This window comes from Squalius cephalus (assembly GCF_949319135.1).
Source record: "Squalius cephalus genome assembly, chromosome: 7".
Classification (NCBI taxonomy): domain Eukaryota; kingdom Metazoa; phylum Chordata; class Actinopteri; order Cypriniformes; family Leuciscidae; genus Squalius; species Squalius cephalus.
Window position 1 is genome coordinate 2,084,426 of NC_137128.1, and position 18,075 is coordinate 2,102,500.

General features: G+C 52.9%; 2 protein-coding genes across 4 annotated transcripts in view; one reads left to right on the forward strand and one right to left on the reverse strand.

Moving 5' to 3' along the window:
- The first annotated feature begins 1,543 nt into the window (after nucleotides 1-1,543).
- On the forward strand, nucleotides 1,544-12,191 carry znf830 (zinc finger protein 830). The gene is made up of 2 exons (XM_079877429.1): nucleotides 1,544-1,981; nucleotides 11,153-12,191. The coding sequence occupies exons 1-2, from the start codon at nucleotides 1,585-1,587 to the stop codon at nucleotides 11,848-11,850; spliced, it is 1,095 nt and encodes a 364-aa protein (XP_079733555.1). The 5' UTR covers nucleotides 1,544-1,584; the 3' UTR covers nucleotides 11,851-12,191.
- A 489-nt stretch (nucleotides 12,192-12,680) lies between these two features.
- The window catches only part of efcab14 (EF-hand calcium binding domain 14), an 18,706-nt gene continuing 13,311 nt past the window's right edge, over nucleotides 12,681-18,075 (reverse strand). Inside the window, exons 8-11 of one of the 3 annotated variants that reach the window (XR_013821875.1) lie at nucleotides 16,913-16,961; nucleotides 16,742-16,834; nucleotides 12,922-13,415; nucleotides 12,681-12,866 (exon numbers count right to left, since the gene is read on the reverse strand). Coding sequence is in view for 2 of the 3 variants with exons in the window: in XM_079877430.1 (XP_079733556.1) it covers nucleotides 13,351-13,415; nucleotides 16,742-16,834; nucleotides 16,913-16,961 (207 nt within the window). In the remaining variant the exon portion in view is untranslated. Of the gene's footprint in view, nucleotides 13,416-16,741; nucleotides 16,835-16,912; nucleotides 16,962-18,075 lie in introns of all 3 variants that reach the window. The other 2 variants (XM_079877431.1, XM_079877430.1) reach the window with 2 other exon arrangements.

Sequence of the window (18,075 nt, forward strand, 5' to 3'; positions counted from 1 at the left end):
GAATGAGTGCACTCTAATGCACACACACACACTATATAGGGACTAGGGAATGAGTGCACTCTAATGCACACACACACACTATATAGGGACTAGGGAATGAGTGCACTCTAATGCACACACACACTATATAGGGACTAGGGAATGAGTGCACTCTAATGCACACACACACACTATATAGGGACTAGGGAATGAGTGCACTCTAATGCACACACACTATATAGGGACTAGGGAATGAGTGCACTCTAATGCACACACACACACACACACACACACACACTATATAGGGACTAGGGAATGAGTGCACTCTAATGCACACACACACTATATAGGGACTAGGGAATGAGTGCACTCTAATGCACACACACTATATAGGGACTAGGGAATGAGTGCACTCGAATGCACACACACACACTATATAGGGACTAGGGAATGAGTGCACTCTAATGCACACACACACTATATAGGGACTAGGGAATGAGCGCACTCTAATGCACACACACTATATAGGGACTAGGGAATGAGTGCACTCTAATGCACACACACACTATATAGGGACTAGGGAATGAGTGCTCTCTAATGCACACACACTATATAGGGACTAGGGAATGAGTGCACTCTAATGCACACACACACACACACACACACACACTATATAGGGACTAGGGAATGAGTGCACTCTAATGCACACACACACACACACTATATAGGGACTAGGGAATGAGTGCACTCTAATGCACACACACACTATATAGGGACTAGGGAATGAGTGCTCTCTAATGCACACACACTATATAGGGACTAGGGAATGAGTGCACTCTAATGCACACACACACACACACACACTATATAGGGACTAGGGAATGAGTGCACTCTAATGCACACACACACACTATATAGGGACTAGGGAATGAGTGCACTCTAATGCACACACACATTATATAGGGACTAGGGAATGAGTGCACTCTAATGCACACACACACTATATAGGGACTAGGGAATGAGTGCTCTCTAATGCACACACACTATATAGGGACTAGGGAATGAGTGCACTCTAATGCACACACACACTATATAGGGACTAGGGAATGAGTGCACTCTAATGCGCGCACACACACACACACACACACACACACACACACACACACTATATAGGGACTAGGGAATGAGTGCACTCTAATGCACACACACTATATAGGGACTAGGGAATGAGTGCACTCGCACACAGCTCGAGCTTAGGCTTAGTCACGTGCTACCTGTTACTTTACTCAGCGCTGGGCAGGATGGACCAATCACGTTTGTGTTATTAATCACGTGTGAGAATACTGGATCCGCTCGTCTCTTTTTAATTTTATTTTTAATTTATTTAATTTATATAATCTGTTTACGTTATTATATCATTTTATAGAGTTTGATTAGACAGATATGATACATGTTTTGTGAACGATATATAAACGCTTACATTTTGAATGTATTATTGCCGAGATTTGAAGGCGTATAGCGCCGCCTGGAGGAAGAGCTCCAAACACAACACACACACAGCGCCGCAGGAGAAATGCGTCATCCGCCCGCGACGAGCCTGCGAAGATGGCCTCCTCACAGAAGGGGAAGAAGAAGGTGGTAAACCAAGAGGACTTGCGGCGCTTAATGCGGGAGAAGCAGCGTTCGACGGAGCGCGATAAGCGCGTGGACTCGCCGCACGCGCGATACAGCAGTGCGGGTCAGCTGAGCTGCGCGCTGTGCAACGCGCCGGTGAGGTCCGCGCTGCTGTGGAACACTCATGTGCTGGGCAAGACACACAAGGAGCGGGTCAGCGAGCTGAAGAACAGGGAGAGCACTCCTTCATCATCATCCTCCTCAGTGCTGAAGAGCAGAACAACACACGCTCCTTCATCCTCCTCATCCTCAGCGCTGAAGAGAGGCGCGCCCGAGCCCGCGAGCTCATCAGGAGAGGGGAAGAGAGCCAAGACCCGCGTCACTGCAGGTGCGACACCACACCTTCACAACAACTACATCATCATCACCAACACCATCACCAACCCCATCACACCACAGGGCTGAACGCTAAGGGTTTTCCTACAGTGGTTGAAATGTTTTCTTGCTCTGCCTAAATCTCCACTGGTCCCAGCACAAAAAAAAGTTACAAATAAATTAATTAAAATAAAATAGCCCTAATTATTGTTTTTGATCTTTTTGAACCATGTAATTTAAATAAATAAGGTTATGACACCAAAAACTACTAGCCTAACTCTTATAGACTTTAAAATATTGTTAAAGACAGTCAGTAATAAAATAAGAACAAATGATCAAATTACAAGCGATAGCACAAATAAATACAACAGAACAAACATATACAAGTGAAATAAACAGTTCTTTTCAGGTTTTTCATGAAGGTCTAAACTAGTTTTTCAGCTATAGAAATATTAATCAATCCTCACTGTATAGATGAACCCTTATTACAGATTAGCCTGTAGTAGCAGACGGCGGCAGTGCGACGCTCAAGACACAACCAGTCTGACGTGTGTGGGTTAGGGCTGGGCGATATGGGCAATAAATCATATCTGTATTGGTGAATGGGGAATCGGCCATATCCTGTATATATCTCTATTTAGTTTTTCTACTTGGAAAATATCTATATTTCAAAACCAGACTAGCCAGCACCAAAGAAGAACACCAGCGCTGGGCGTGTATCTGTATAGGCTAAGTGTTGAGCCGGCCAGCAGCGGCGGTGTAATCATCAGCGGCGGTGTAATCAGCAGCGGCGGTGTAATCAGCAGCGGCGGTGTAATCAGCAGCGGCGGTGTAGTCAGCGGCATCAGCGGCGGTGTAGTCAGCGGCATCAGTGTAGTCAGCGGCCAGCAGCGGCGGTGTAATCATCAGCGGCGGTGTAGTCAGCGGCAGCAGCGGCGGTGTAGTCAGCGGCCAGCAGCGGCGGTGTAATCATCAGCGGCGGTGTAATCAGCGGCAGCAGCGGCGGTGTAATCAGCGGCCAGCAGCGGCGGTGTAATCATCAGCGGCGGTGTAATCAGCGGCAGCAGCGGCGGTGTAGTCAGCGGCAGCGGTGTAGTCAGCGGCAGCAGCGGCGGTGTAGTCAGCGGCATCAGTGTAGTCAGCGGCCAGCAGCGGCGGTGTAATCATCAGCGGCGGTGTAGTCAGCGGCCAGCAGCGGCGGTGTAGTCAGCGGCCAGCAGCGGCGGTGTAATCATCAGCGGCGGTGTAATCAGCGGCAGCAGCGGCGGTGTAGTCAGCGGCAGCGGTGTAGTCAGCGGCAGCGGTGTAGTCAGCGGCAGCAGCGGCGGTGTAGTCAGCGGCATCAGTGTAGTCAGCGGCAGCAGTGTAGTCAGCGGCCAGCAGCGGCGGTGTAATCAGCAGCGGCGGTGTAGTCAGCGGCAGCAGCGGCGGTGTAGTCAGCGGCAGCAGTGTAGTCAGCGGCCAGCAGCGGCGGTGTAATCATCAGCGGCGGTGTAATCAGCGGCAGCAGCGGCGGTGTAGTCAGCGGCAGCAGTGTAGTCAGCGGCCAGCAGCGGCGGTGTAATCATCAGCGGCGGTGTAATCAGCGGCAGCAGTGTAATCAGCGGCAGCAGCGGCGGTGTAGTCAGCGGCAGCAGTGTAGTCAGCGGCGGTGTAGTCAGCGGCAGCGGTGTAGTCAGCGGCAGCAGTGTAGTCAGCGGCAGCGGTGTAGTCAGCGGCAGCGGTGTAGTCAGCGGCAGCAGCGGCGGTGTAGTCAGCGGCAGCGGTGTAGTCAGCGGCAGCAGCGGCGGTGTAGTCAGCGGCATCAGTGTAGTCAGCGGCAGCAGTGTAGTCAGCGGCAGCGGTGTAGTCAGCGGCAGCGGTGTAGTCAGCGGCGGCAGTGTAGTCAGCGGCATCAGCGGCGGTGTAGTCAGCGGCATCAGTGTAGTCAGCGGCATCAGCGGCGGTGTAGTCAGCGGCGGCAGTGTAATCAGCGGCATCAGCGGCGGTGTAGTCAGCGGCGGCAGTGTAATCAGCGGCATCAGCGGCGGTGTAGTCAGCGGCAGCAGTGTAGTCAGCGGCATCAGCGGCGGTGTAGTCAGCGGCGGCAGTGTAGTCAGCGGCCAGCAGCGGCGGTGTAATCATCAGCGGCGGTGTAGTCAGCGGCCAGCAGCGGCGGTGTAATCATCAGCGGCGGTGTAATCAGCGGCAGCAGCGGCGGTGTAGTCAGCGGCAGCGGTGTAGTCAGCGGCAGCGGTGTAGTCAGCGGCAGCGGTGTAGTCAGCGGCAGCAGCGGCGGTGTAGTCAGCGGCATCAGTGTAGTCAGCGGCAGCAGTGTAGTCAGCGGCCAGCAGCGGCGGTGTAATCAGCAGCGGCGGTGTAGTCAGCGGCAGCAGCGGCGGTGTAGTCAGCGGCAGCAGTGTAGTCAGCGGCCAGCAGCGGCGGTGTAATCATCAGCGGCGGTGTAATCAGCGGCAGCAGCGGCGGTGTAATCAGCGGCAGCGGTGTAGTCAGCGGCAGCGGTGTAGTCAGCGGCAGCGGTGTAGTCAGCGGCAGCAGCGGCGGTGTAGTCAGCGGCAGCGGTGTAGTCAGCGGCAGCAGCGGCGGTGTAGTCAGCGGCAGCAGTGTAGTCAGCGGCAGCAGTGTAGTCAGCGGCAGCAGTGTAGTCAGCGGCAGCGGTGTAGTCAGCGGCGGTGTAGTCAGCGGCAGCAGTGTAGTCAGCGGCAGCGGTGTAGTCAGCGGCAGCGGTGTAGTCAGCGGCAGCAGCGGCGGTGTAGTCAGCGGCAGCGGTGTAGTCAGCGGCAGCAGCGGCGGTGTAGTCAGCGGCGGCAGTGTAGTCAGCGGCATCAGCGGCGGTGTAGTCAGCGGCATCAGTGTAGTCAGCGGCAGCAGTGTAGTCAGCGGCAGCGGTGTAGTCAGCGGCAGCGGTGTAGTCAGCGGCGGCAGTGTAGTCAGCGGCGGCAGCGGCGGTGTAGTCAGCGGCGGCAGTGTAGTCAGCGGCATCAGCGGCGGTGTAGTCAGCGGCATCAGTGTAGTCAGCGGCATCAGCGGCGGTGTAATCAGCGGCGGCAGTGTAATCAGCGGCATCAGCGGCGGTGTAGTCAGCGGCGGCAGTGTAATCAGCGGCATCAGCGGCGGTGTAGTCAGCGGCAGCAGTGTAGTCAGCGGCATCAGCGGCGGTGTAGTCAGCGGCGGCAGTGTAGTCAGCGGCATCAGCGGCGTTGTAGTCAGCGGCATCAGTGTAGTCAGCGGCATCAGCGGCGGTGTAGTCAGCGGCGGCAGTGTAATCAGCGGCATCAGCGGCGGTGTAGTCAGCGGCGGCAGTGTAATCAGCGGCATCAGCGGCGGTGTAGTCAGCGGCAGCAGTGTAGTCAGCGGCATCAGTGTAGTCAGCGGCATCAGCGGCGGTGTAGTCAGCGGCAGCAGTGTAGTCAGCGGCATCAGCGGCGGTGTAGTCAGCGGCGGCAGTGTAGTCAGCGGCATCAGCGGCGGTGTAGTCAGCGGCGGCAGTGTAGTCAGCGGCATCAGCGGCGGTGTAGTCAGCGGCGGCAGTGTAGTCAGCGGCATCAGCGGCGGTGTAGTCAGCGGCAGCAGTGTAGTCAGCGGCATCAGCGGCGGTGTAGTCAGCGGCAGCGGTGTAGTCAGCGGCAGCAGTGTAGTCAGCGGCATCAGCGGCGGTGTAGTCAGCGGCGGCAGTGTAGTCAGCGGCATCAGCGGCGGTGTAGTCAGCGGCGGCAGTGTAGTCAGCGGCATCAGCGGCGGTGTAGTCAGCGGCGGCAGTGTAATCAGCGGCATCAGCGGCGGTGTAGTCAGCGGCAGCAGTGTAGTCAGCGGCATCAGCGGCGGTGTAGTCAGCGGCAGCGGCGGCAGTGTAGTCAGCGGCATCAGCGGCGGTGTAGTCAGCGGCAGCGGTGTAGTCAGCGGCAGCAGTGTAGTCAGCGGCATCAGCGGCGGTGTAGTCAGCGGCGGCAGTGTAATCAGCGGCATCAGCGGCGGTGTAGTCAGCGGCATCAGCGGCGGTGTAGTCAGCGGCATCAGCGGCGGTGTAGTCAGCGGCAGCGGCGGCAGTGTAATCAGCGGCATCAGCGGCGGTGTAATCAGCGGCGGCAGTGTAGTCGGCGGGATCAGCGGCGGTGTAGTCAGCGGCGGCAGTGTAGTCAGCGGCATCAGCGGCGGTGTAGTCAGCGGCAGCGGTGTAGTCAGCGGCAGCAGTGTAGTCAGCGGCATCAGCGGCGGTGTAGTCAGCGGCAGCAGTGTAGTCAGCGGCATCAGCGGCGGTGTAGTCAGCGGCAGCGGTGTAGTCAGCGGCAGCAGTGTAGTCAGCGGCATCAGCGGCGGTGTAGTCAGCGGCAGCGGCGGCAGTGTAGTCAGCGGCATCAGCGGCGGTGTAGTCAGCGGCAGCGGTGTAGTCAGCGGCAGCAGTGTAGTCAGCGGCATCAGCGGCGGTGTAGTCAGCGGCGGCAGTGTAATCAGCGGCATCAGCGGCGGTGTAGTCAGCGGCATCAGCGGTGGTGTAGTCAGCGGCATCAGCGGCGGTGTAGTCAGCGGCATCAGCGGCGGTGTAGTCAGCGGCAGCGGCGGCAGTGTAATCAGCGGCATCAGCGGCGGTGTAATCAGCGGCGGCAGTGTAGTCAGCGGCATCAGCGGCGGTGTAGTCAGCGGCGGCAGTGTAGTCAGCGGCATCAGCGGCGGTGTAGTCAGCGGCAGCAGTGTAGTCAGCGGCATCAGCGGCGGTGTAGTCAGCGGCGGCAGTGTAGTCAGCGGCAGCGGTGTAGTCAGCGGCAGCGGTGTAGTCAGCGGCAGCGGTGTAGTCAGCGGCATCAGCGGCGGTGTAGTCAGCGGCAGCAGTGTAGTCAGCGGCATCAGCGGCGGTGTAGTCAGCGGCAGCGGTGTAGTCAGCGGCAGCGGTGTAGTCAGCGGCAGCGGTGTAGTCAGCGGCAGCAGTGTAGTCAGCGGCGGCAGCGGCGGCAGCGGTGTAGTCAGCGGCAGCGGTGTAGTCAGCGGCATCAGCGGCGGTGTAGTCAGCGGCATCAGCGGCGGTGTAGTCAGCGGCAGCAGTGTAGTCAGCGGCATCAGCGGCGGTGTAGTCAGCGGCGGCAGTGTAGTCAGCGGCATCAGCGGCGGTGTAGTCAGCGGCAGCAGTGTAGTCAGCGGCATCAGCGGCGGTGTAGTCAGCGGCAGCAGTGTAGTCAGCGGCATCAGCGGCGGTGTAGTCAGCGGCAGCGGTGTAGTCAGCGGCAGCGGTGTAGTCAGCGGCATCAGCGGCGGTGTAGTCAGCGGCAGCGGTGTAGTCAGCGGCAGCGGTGTAGTCAGCGGCAGCGGTGTAGTCAGCGGCAGCAGTGTAGTCAGCGGCATCAGCGGCGGTGTAGTCAGCGGCATCAGCGGCGGTGTAGTCAGCGGCAGCAGTGTAGTCAGCGGCATCAGCGGCGGTGTAGTCAGCGGCAGCAGTGTAGTCAGCGGCATCAGCGGCGGTGTAGTCAGCGGCATCAGCGGCGGTGTAGTCAGCGGCGGCAGTGTAGTCAGCGGCATCAGCGGCGGTGTAGTCAGCGGCAGCGGTGTAGTCAGCGGCATCAGCGGCGGTGTAGTCAGCGGCATCAGCGGCGGTGTAGTCAGCGGCGGCAGTGTAGTCAGCGGCATCAGCGGCGGTGTAGTCAGCGGCATCAGCGGCGGTGTAGTCAGCGGCAGCAGTGTAGTCAGCGGCGGCGGTGTAGTCAGCGGCGGTGTAGTCAGCGGCAGCGGTGTAGTCAGCGGCAGCGGTGTAGTCAGCGGCAGCGGTGTAGTCAGCGGCGGCGGTGTAGGCAGCGGCGGTGTAGTCAGCGGCAGCGGTGTAGTCAGCGGCAGCGGTGTAGTCAGCGGCAGCGGTGTAGTCAGCGGCGGCGGTGTAGGCAGCGGCGGCAGCGGCAGCGGTGTAGTCAGCGGCAGCGGTGTAGTCAGCGGCGGCGGTGTAGTCAGCGGCGGCGGTGTAGTCAGCGGCAGCGGTGTAGTCAGCGGCAGCGGTGTAGTCAGCGGCAGCGGTGTAGTCAGCGGCGGCGGTGTAGGCAGCGGCGGCGGTGTAGTCAGCGGCAGCGGTGTAGTCAGCGGCGGCGGTGTAGGCAGCGGCGGCAGCGGCAGCGGTGTAGTCAGCGGCAGCGGTGTAGTCAGCGGCAGCAGCGGCGGTGTAGTCAGCGGCAGCGGTGTAGTCAGCGGCGGCAGCGGCAGCGGTGTAGTCAGCGGCAGCGGCAGCGGTGTAGTCAGCGGCAGCGGTGTAGTCAGCGGCGGTGTAGTCAGCGGCAGCGGTGTAGTCAGCGGCGGCAGTGTAGTCAGCGGCGGTGTAGTCAGCGGCAGCGGTGTAGTCAGCGGCAGCGGTGTAGTCAGCGGCGGCAGTGTAGTCAGCGGCGGTGTAGTCAGCGGCAGCGGTGTAGTCAGCGGCAGCGGTGTAGTCAGCGGCGGCGGTGTAGTCAGCGGCAGCGGTGTAGTCAGCGGCAGCGGTGTAGTCAGCGGCGGCGGTGTAGTCAGCGGCAGCGGTGTAGTCAGCGGCAGCGGTGTAGTCAGCGGCGGCGGTGTAGTCAGCGGCAGCGGTGTAGTCAGCGGCGGCAGTGTAGTCAGCGGCAGCAGCGGCGGTGTAGTCAGCGGCAGCAGCGGCGGTGTAGTCAGCGGCAGCAGCGGCGGTGTAGTCAGCGGCGGCAGTGTAGTCAGCGGCGGCAGTGTAGTCAGCGGCAGCAGCGGCGGTGTAGTCAGCGGCGGTTGAGTGCTGGCTACAAACACACGTGCTAACTTCCGTGAAAAGGCCTATCGTACAGTCTTGGGATATCATCCGTTTGCGGCTAGCGCTAGAATAACGAGGCTCAGCACATTAGCCTGTCACGAGGCCGTCGTGTTCGACTGCGCTGCATGGCCTTATATCTTTGCAAATGAAAAATGCAATCGATTCGGGGATCTTTAGTGGACGAGGTGAATTGTGGGGGATTTCGCTGTGAATGCGCTTGGAGTCTTGGGTTGTGTGCTCGTCTGGGCGACGTGTCCTCTAACGCTAGTGTTACTGCAGCACTTCACCTCAGCTTTACTAATGTCACATATAGGGTTGTTCTGGTCCACACTATCGTCCTCGTCTTGCTGGCGAAATCTAAAATGCTTCCACACCTCTGCCTTTTTATGTGAAGGAGACATTAACATTAATCCTATGTTCAATATTTGTGGAAATAAATATGGAAAATGTATTGATAACGATTTGTGACCTTTGAGAATTGATTTTGAATCGACCAGATATTTTTAACACAGTTTTGTGGCCAGCGCTAACTCCTGTTCCTCTGCGCTGCGGCGCTCGTTAGCGGAAATCTGGCAAGTCTAGCGGAGATTCACTCCTGACAGCAAAATGGAAATATTTGCACGAGTTTCTAACATTTACAGATGAAGAATACACCTGTGAAATGTAAGTTATGCACTAATCTCAAACACATTAAACAGCGCCAGCATCCGTCAGTCAGAGCTCTGGTACACTGCCTTTCATAAACTTAACCCTAACTGCAGACTCATCCTCTATCTTCTGACTCTAGCCCAGCTGAAGACGTCTTTTTCAGAAATGACATGCGTTTTCAAATAACTTCATTTTTATATATTTTTGCAACTCACATTAGTTGGAGTCTGAGGGCCCTATCTCGCACCCAGCGCAATAGACTTTGTACAGCGACGCATGTATCATTTCTATTTCTCTCCCGCGCACAGCGGACTTTTCCCTCCACAGACGCACGTCGGTAAACTAGGAAATACACTTGCGCTCCCCGGCATAAATAGGCATAAATCTAGCTTTCACATTTACCCAAATTATTATACGCCTGTTTAACCGAAGCTAATCTGGGTGTGTTTCTCCATCCCCAATGTCACTTCTCTGTGTTTTACGGCCCTGACGAGAACGTCGGTCTCCTCGGCTGTGAACCGCTCCTGGCAAATCCGCCATTATAATAGCAATCCGCCATGGCACAAGCGCGCCTGCTCTTAAAGGGAATGTGAGATGACGCTCTGATTGGTTTATTTCACGTTACGCCCAAACCACACCTATGAGTAATGAAGCGACTTCAGACCAACACATTTTAGATTTGCGTCGGGCGCAAGAGTCGTTTATCCCGCCGGTGTAACAGCAACAGCGCCCGAGACCCGCCCACAAAGTTACTTGCGTTTCGCGCTTGACACTTGCGCTTCAGACCGTTAAAATAGGGCCCTAATCTGTCATTTTACATCAACCTGTATTATCCGTTCACTTGAAAACTCACACACATTAGTATTATAGATCTTTCCTTCAAAAGGATTTCCCTAAGACTTTTGACCTTTTTTTATTTCTTATTCTTTCTCAGACCAAAAATGTAATTGTCGTCATGTTAAACACTGATCTGCTTTCAAACCCACATTAACCCCAAAATATCTTTCCTCCTTCACACTTTTAAACCCCTTCTGAGTGGGCATTTACAGTTACGGGCTGAATGACCCCGCTGACCTCAGGTAAACCCTCTCTGTCATCCGGTGGGTGTGTGTGTCAGCCTCGACCACAGCACACACACCTTGCCTATAGTTTGATCAGTGTGAGCTCGCTGCACTCCACTGAAGCAGTGTGTCCCAATCAGCAATCAGCCACTCACGAGCAGTTCTCTGTGTTATCATCTATCACGATAGCTGAATCATAACCTTCATCATCATCATTATTGGCACATTCATCTTCATCAGCTGCACGGTGACGCTCAACATACTCTGGGGGTTTCACAAAGTTTCTGTTTAACTTTAGTCACACTTGTCCAGGGAAATGATCCCCGACCCAGAATTTCCAGTAAAATCAAAAAAGAAGTCTGGGTCTTTCTTTGTTTGTAGCCAGTCGAGTTGTAGTTTAATTATTCCAGTCGGAATCTAAACCCTGCCTACCCAGTGTCTTAGGTTCTGCTAACGTCGCTGCTCCTCCGTCTCACTTTCCCACCGGACAGTTCTACGACCTAGACTAGCGGTTCCCATAGGAAGGTTTTCCTGGTTGCGTTCGCACCGCCGGTGGGAACTCTGAAGTGACATGAGACACGCGTGTTGTTGGGACTTTTATTTTGACGGCGCTGAGAACGACTGAACACACATCACTCGCATTCTCCTGTTCATTAGTGTACGATCTGTCTTGAGGTGAATAACCACCGTGTGTGTGTGTGTGTCAGACTGATGTCCAGTAAATAACCTGTGTGTGTGTGTGTGTGTGCAGGACAGCAGGAGCAGACGGCCGGATCTTCAGGTCAGTCTGCAGGTCTCGTGCTCCTCGCTGGACACTATGATGATGATGATGGTGGTGGCGAGGAAGAGGGCAGCAGTGCCGCTCCAGCTGGAGAGCCGGTCCTGAACGCCGGTCTCCCCGCGGACTTCTTCGACAGCGGCTCCGTCTCCGTGGCTCAGGCTGGCTCCGTCTCCGGGCCTCACTCCGGCTCCGGCTCCATCTCCGGGCCTCACTCCGGCTCCGTGGCTCAGGCCGAGGACGGCGGCGAGGAGAAGAAGGACGGCCCGGCCGAGGCTCTGCCCGAGGGCTTCTTCGACGACCCAGTGCGCGACGCCAAGGTGCGTAACGTGGACACGCCCCGAGACCACATGGACCGCGAGTGGGAGGAGTTCCAGAAGGAGATGCGGCAGGTCAACAGCGCGTCCGACGCCATCGTGGCCGAGGACGACGAGGAGGGCCGTCTGGAGCGGCAGATCCACGAGATCGACCAGCAGATGCTGTGCTTCCGGCGCGTGGAGGTCCTGCGGGCCCGACAGGAGCTGGTGAAGAGCGCGCTGAGCCGGGCCCGACAGCAGAGGGAGGAGGAGAGGCCGGCCGGCGGGGGGGAGGACGAGGAGGAGGAGGAGGAAGAGGAGGAGCTGATGCACGTGCTGGCGCAGGACTGGAGGGCTAAAGGAGCGCTCGCCTGAACACACTCCTGCGGGGGTGTGTGTGTGTGCAGCTCCACATGAGCTTGTACATGTTCCTCTCAGACTCCTCATAAACAGTCACGCAGCCGAGAGCTCTGGTGTGCAGTGATGATGAACACACATCTGATCACTTTACAGATCTCCCTTCTGGAGGAGAGGCGCACACACACACTGTCCTCTGAACATGAACATCAGACGTGTTGGGCTGGGGTGAAGAGATGATAATATTGGGCTGATATGATCTCTCATTAATCACTTTTCATTTGTTAGGCCTGTAAAAAAAGAACTTGTTTATTTTGTTGTTTATTATACCATTAAATGTATATCCATCTGACTGTGAACACTTTTATGATACGCAGTGTTTTAATGAGAGTGTACATCAGTTTCTATCAGTCAGTCAGAACTAGTTTTCAGTAATCAGGGTTTTTCTCCGTCACACGGCTGAACCACTTCTCTTCAGCAAAGAAACACGGCAAAAGTGGAAACTTCAGCTTTTCTCAGATGTACCTCTGTGCTCCTCCCATGTGCAACACCTAGAGCAGTGCGGCTGAGACACGCGTGATTCACATCACCTTCATGATTTAGCAGACGCTTTTATCTAAAGCGAGGAGAGCAGCAGAAGCAGTGCAGCTAACAGCAGTGTGTGTGTGTGTGTGTGTGTGTGTGTGTGTGTGTGCTGTGACCCTCCCAGCGGCGTCTAACGCCGTTCACGGAGAAGGGTTGTTTTAGATGATAGAGAAGAGGTGTTAGAGTATGATGATCATTTCTCAGCGTTACGAACACCATCTCTCGAGATCTCCACGAGCTCCTCCTGAGACAGACGCACACGCTTCAGTAAAATCAGCCTTTATTCAGGTTACATTACAGGGAACATGCACCGCTTCATCTCATCACAGCTCTCCTGCAGTCTACAGTATTTACACTTCATCTGGGTTATAGAGCAGAGTCTGAGACATTATCTTCAAGAGTCTGCAGAAGAACAACACAACTAGAGCAGTGTCTGCCAGGCCTTCAGTCTGCACACACACACACAGTAAAGGAGAAACCAGAGAGAGAGAGAGACACACACACACACACACACACACACTCATACACACTCAGTGCAGGAGAAACCAGAGACACACACACACACACACACACACACACACACAGTGCTGAATTAACTTTAAATTAAAACCTACATCTGCTCAGAGACGAGTAGCCGAGTGCATTGCATTACATTATCATAAATATCTGATTACATCCCCTAGAAGCGCTCATAGTATTGCTGGATGTGACAGTGATGTAGTTTAAAACGCTCTTCATCTGCCCTCAGTTCACAGACACATGTTGAGTATAAGAGTGAGTCTCGTCGGGGTCATAGGGAAGCTGTCTTCTGGCGTCTGGTGCACGTCCTGACAGTGATGCACTCGTGTCCTGCGCACGTACATCAGCAGCTCAGCGAACACCAGCCGTCCTCACGCTCACACACACTCCAGACTCACTCCTATCTGCGGTCAGTCACACGAGTCTGGGGGCAGTGCGGTGGACCCTCGCTGGCGGCTGACCTCTGACCTCCGGCGGGCCTGGAGACGGCACAAGCATTCGTTAGCAGGGGAGTCTATGGCTTACAGCAAAATATGAACGGCAGATACATATATATATTGACAAACACACTTTCTCATCGCCATCCATAGATTCAGAGGAGAACCATGAGATGGGGTTAACTGTACGTTCACTGACGGCAAAATTCGCTCTGGCCGCCCTGCCACCGACGCCGTAGAAAGATTCGGGGACGCTCTGACGCTCTGACGTAGATTAGAATGCGTGATTTTATAAAAAACTTCATTTAAAGGGGCCGCAAAAACCGTTGCTGCAATTGGTCAAAATCATTATTATTTTGAGCAAATGAATTGCATTCCTGCTTAAAAAACAAGCGTTTTTAGTTCAAAGAAGTTCTAGCGCGAAAATGTTGCCTATAAATAGTGTTGCGCAGCTTTTTCTAATCAACTGACAACACTATGGATGACAAGTCGTACAATAACGGGAAACCCGCAACAGAAATGATTAATTTTTCCTCCATTTTGCTTAGGAACTAATGTGGTGGGAACCAAAGTTTACAGAATTGTGTTCTCTCGTATCCTCTCAGGCGGAGGACTTCTACATTCCGATTGGTTGCCGCTGGTTGCCGCCGAACCGTGTCATAGCTTATTACCATAAAGTTGACTTGATTTCAACTCTTCTCGCCGCTCTCGCCGTCCAAGACGCGCCGCGCCGCCCTCGCCGGAGCTCGCCGCCGGCTCTCATTGAAAATGAATGGCTTCCGGCCACTTTGACGCTCTCGCCGCCGGCGGTGTGAACGCACAGTTAAAAGCAAACATATCTCAGGGTTCATACACACTTTTACCAATAAAACGTACCTTTATCAATAACGATTTTTGTTTTTATATATATAAAGCGCGATGGTTTCACTTAAATGCATTAACATGTAAATAGACGTGAAGCAGCCAGAAGAATGGAGCGCAACTGGAGGAAAACACAACTAGAGGTATTCCGCATCTCATGGAGAGAGAGCTCGATTGCACACAGAGAGGCCTTGTACAAATACAGCAGCCGCACTCAAAAACTGTGCAAAATCAATTTATTAGCAAGCTTTCGGTCTTGCGACCTTCTTCAGGCCTGAGTTGGAAGCGTTTCCAGGCAAAATAGAATAGGAAAAGATGTTTATGTCATTTTGACACAAATACATATTAGTAGGCCTAAATGACATTTTGATGTTTGAACGTCTCTAGGTTTACACCGGCACGCGCATGCCCAGTGTTGGTGAATGGTCACGTGATCCGCGTTTTCAGTGTTTTAATGTGGACGGAGATCAATTCTAATACGCAGCTAAAACGCTGGTGTGGACGGAGATCGTATTCGTTTTAATTCTCCGTTTCTTAACTAAAATGCAGTAGTGTGGACGGGGCCTTAGACCGTAGCACAGCTCTCATTAGAGTCACACATGATCTGCTCTTATCATCCGATCGTGGTTGTGTCTCTCTATTAGGGGTGTGAACCGACACTGGTCTCACGGTTCGGTTCGATTACGATTATTATGTCATCGATTCAGTTCAATTCGATATCGCGATGCACCGAATCCACAATTTTCAATTTTACTTCAAAAGTGATGTGCGCATGTGTGTGTGTGTGTGTGTGTGTGTGTGTGTGTGTGTGTGTGTGTGTGTGTGTGTGCTCGCCTGTTCGGGAAGTCGCAGTGACATTAACAGTGACATTCCAGTTTAAGTTTCAAGGGAGTAAAGCTGTTTATGCCATTAAGAAAAGGAAAATCTGTCAAATAAATTTTGTTTTAAAGAAATGTTCATTTAAAAGCAGCGCTCATTAATCAGTGTATTATGTTCCCATTAAAGATGCGCGCATCAACCGTCGCCGAGTCCGCTGTTGAAGGTGACGATCATCCATTTATAATCACGCGTAACAGAATAACTGTAATGTGACCATCGGGTGCGGAGACTTAAATCAGAGGGAGTTATTGGGGCGGGTGGATGATTTAGTATTGGCTGTGGATTCTTCTGCAGGTCGTGCTCACCAGGTTGTTCGTAAAAGCCGAAATGTGCCCAGATGCAGGCTTTAAAGTAGTTGGAGCATTTATAATTTTCTCGCACTGGCGTCTCTCCTCCCTCTGCCATTGTGTGCGAGTATTAAAGGTGCTCTAAGTAACTTTATTACCTTAACTGAACAGCTTCGGAGTCATTGGAATGGTTATATTACTTATTTCGGGTTGAATGGTGGTCGTTTCGCACCCCCCCGGTGCCCGTGAGCGGAAAATACGCACTTGCAACTTTGAGCCGCCGGCCGCCGCGTCAGGAAGTCTCGCGTGAGATCAGGTCTCGCGATGTAAACAATTGCTTTACGGCAAAAGAAATCTGCTAAAATGCTGTCATTATTGCGCTCCCTCACGCTGTTCGAACCCGAATGAAGAAGACGTTTTAAAGAATGTCCCATCTGCTTTGATGTCGTTGATCTACTAGCCTCTGGTGTCTGAGAATCACCAACGAGTTTTTTTACGAGTGTTGTCAAATATCTATTCCGAAGCTGTGGGGGGAGCTCTAGAGAGAAACCTGCGAGCAAAAAGCGAGAATACAGCGAAGAAATCCTGAAGCTACTGAGCCCCGCTTTAAATCATACTTATCTGACCGTTATCAGTATGTAGCAGTAAATGAAGAGAAGTTCAGTATGGCGTACCACAAGGCTCAGTACTAGGACCGCTGCTGTTCACTCTGTACATGCTACCCTCACACACACACACACACACACTCTGTACATGCTACCCTCACACACACACACACACACACACACACACACTCTGTACATGCTACCCTCACACACACACACACACACACACACACACTCTGTACATGCTACCCTCACACACACACACACACACACACACACACACACACACACACTCTATACATGCTACCATTAGGAGGTACAGAGTTTCTAATTATTGGACTAAAAGCTCCCACACGTAATAATCTAGAATACTGTCTAACACTCGATGGCTGCTCTGTTAAGTCTTCGTCGTCGGTCAGGAACCTGGGTGTATGTGTGTGTGCTCTTTCAGGGATCAAAGATGAGTTTTGAGGGATGAAATGATTGACTACAGGGGGATTTTAAACCAATTTGAATGACTTTCTGGGTTTATTTATTTTTCCAAAACTTTTCCAGGCCTGAAAATTTCCATTTTAAAATTCCATGGTTTTCCATGTTTTTCATGAGCGCATGAACCCTGGTATCTGTAAGCTAGATGAGTTTAGTATATTTTACACAGTGTCACTCCTTTTGTGAAGTGTGAAGTAACATGTGACGCAGTTACTATGGCAACATGAGCAGGACAGACACTAGGCACCTGTCAGGGGGAGCGCCACGGTCCTGCTGGAGCCCGGTCCTCTCCTGAGCCGCCTGGGGGACAGAGCCCTGGGCCGGCGGGGCGGGGGGGAACCTGAAACACACACACACACACTCGTGATGGGGTCTGTGTGTGTGTCAGCGTGTGTGAGTGTGTGTGAGCGGTACACACCTGCGTCTGCGGTGCTCTGGAGCTGACGGCCGGCCGGCGCGGTCGACTGCTGAGAGAGAGAGAAGAGAGAGTCAGGTGGACAGCAGAACAGTGTGTGTGTAACGCTCCTGTTATCAGTGACGAGGTGTGTGTGTTGGGGAAGCCTTTGCTAATAGTAATACCGTACCTCACAGCACATACAATACCAGTCAAAAGCTACGATAAAACCTGTTGGAAAGCATCTTTTGCAGCGATTTTTATATGAGCATATCAGTGAACACCCCTGACCACTCGGTGAGTTTCACGTCTTTGTAAACGAAAGTTTAATGTGTTTTAGGAAGGATTGTTCCAGTGCCCATAGGCTGCCATTGTGTAGGTGGGGGGGGGGGGGGGGGGGCGCTACCACAGAAACCTAAAACTCTCGGGACAGCAGCATGTGTCCACATTTAATCTTAACCGTTGCATTTCATCAGAAACGATCTGAAAACAGGGCTTTAAGTGTAAAATACCGTCCTTTAGCTTTAGCTAATTACACATGCTCTTTTCAAAACTGTTCAACTTAAATACAACAAACATAAAACAACATCGAATAAGATATCAATTTGCTACATTTCTACAGTAATATCATATTGATATATTTTCCGAATCTAAAAAATGATATACTATCAAAACTATGATAATGTACTTATGTCCTCAGTGATATGAACATCTACATTGTCATAAAACCAGACAACACACCTAAAATCCTAATCCTAATCCTAACTCGCAGTTTTAAGATGAGTGTTGCATCTAGATTATGAACAGTCGGTTCAACTAAAAGTTCAGTTTTAAAGTTCAACAACAATCACTATTCACTGAGTAAAGTGGTGACCTTAAAGAGCCATTCCTGCTTGATTTAACCCACTCAACTCTCTACTGTTGGTATAAACTGATGTTGATGACGAGTCACAGCGCTAATGCGCATCCCGAGCGCAGGATGATGCGCTGGAAGCAACGCAAGGCACACAATATTGATTCATTGAAATTCTTCAGTCGGTACAATAAAGTGCTAATGCTAAGATGTGATAAGTAATATGCTACACGTATCAGTCGAAATTGCGTTTTTGAGAGGGAAAAAAATTATAAGTTGTGTGTGTCATATTTTAATTAACATTCAGAAATAATGTAAAATATTGGAGCGTTTA

Bases quoted from the DNA above. Each gene is read 5' to 3' on its own strand.
- znf830 (XM_079877429.1), top strand. From the start codon at position 1,585: ATGGCCTCCTCACAGAAGGGGAAGAAGAAGGTGGTAAACCAAGAGGAC. The intron at 1,982-11,152 runs GTGCGACACCAC...GTGTGTGTGCAG, and splicing joins CAAGACCCGCGTCACTGCAG to GACAGCAGGAGCAGACGGCC.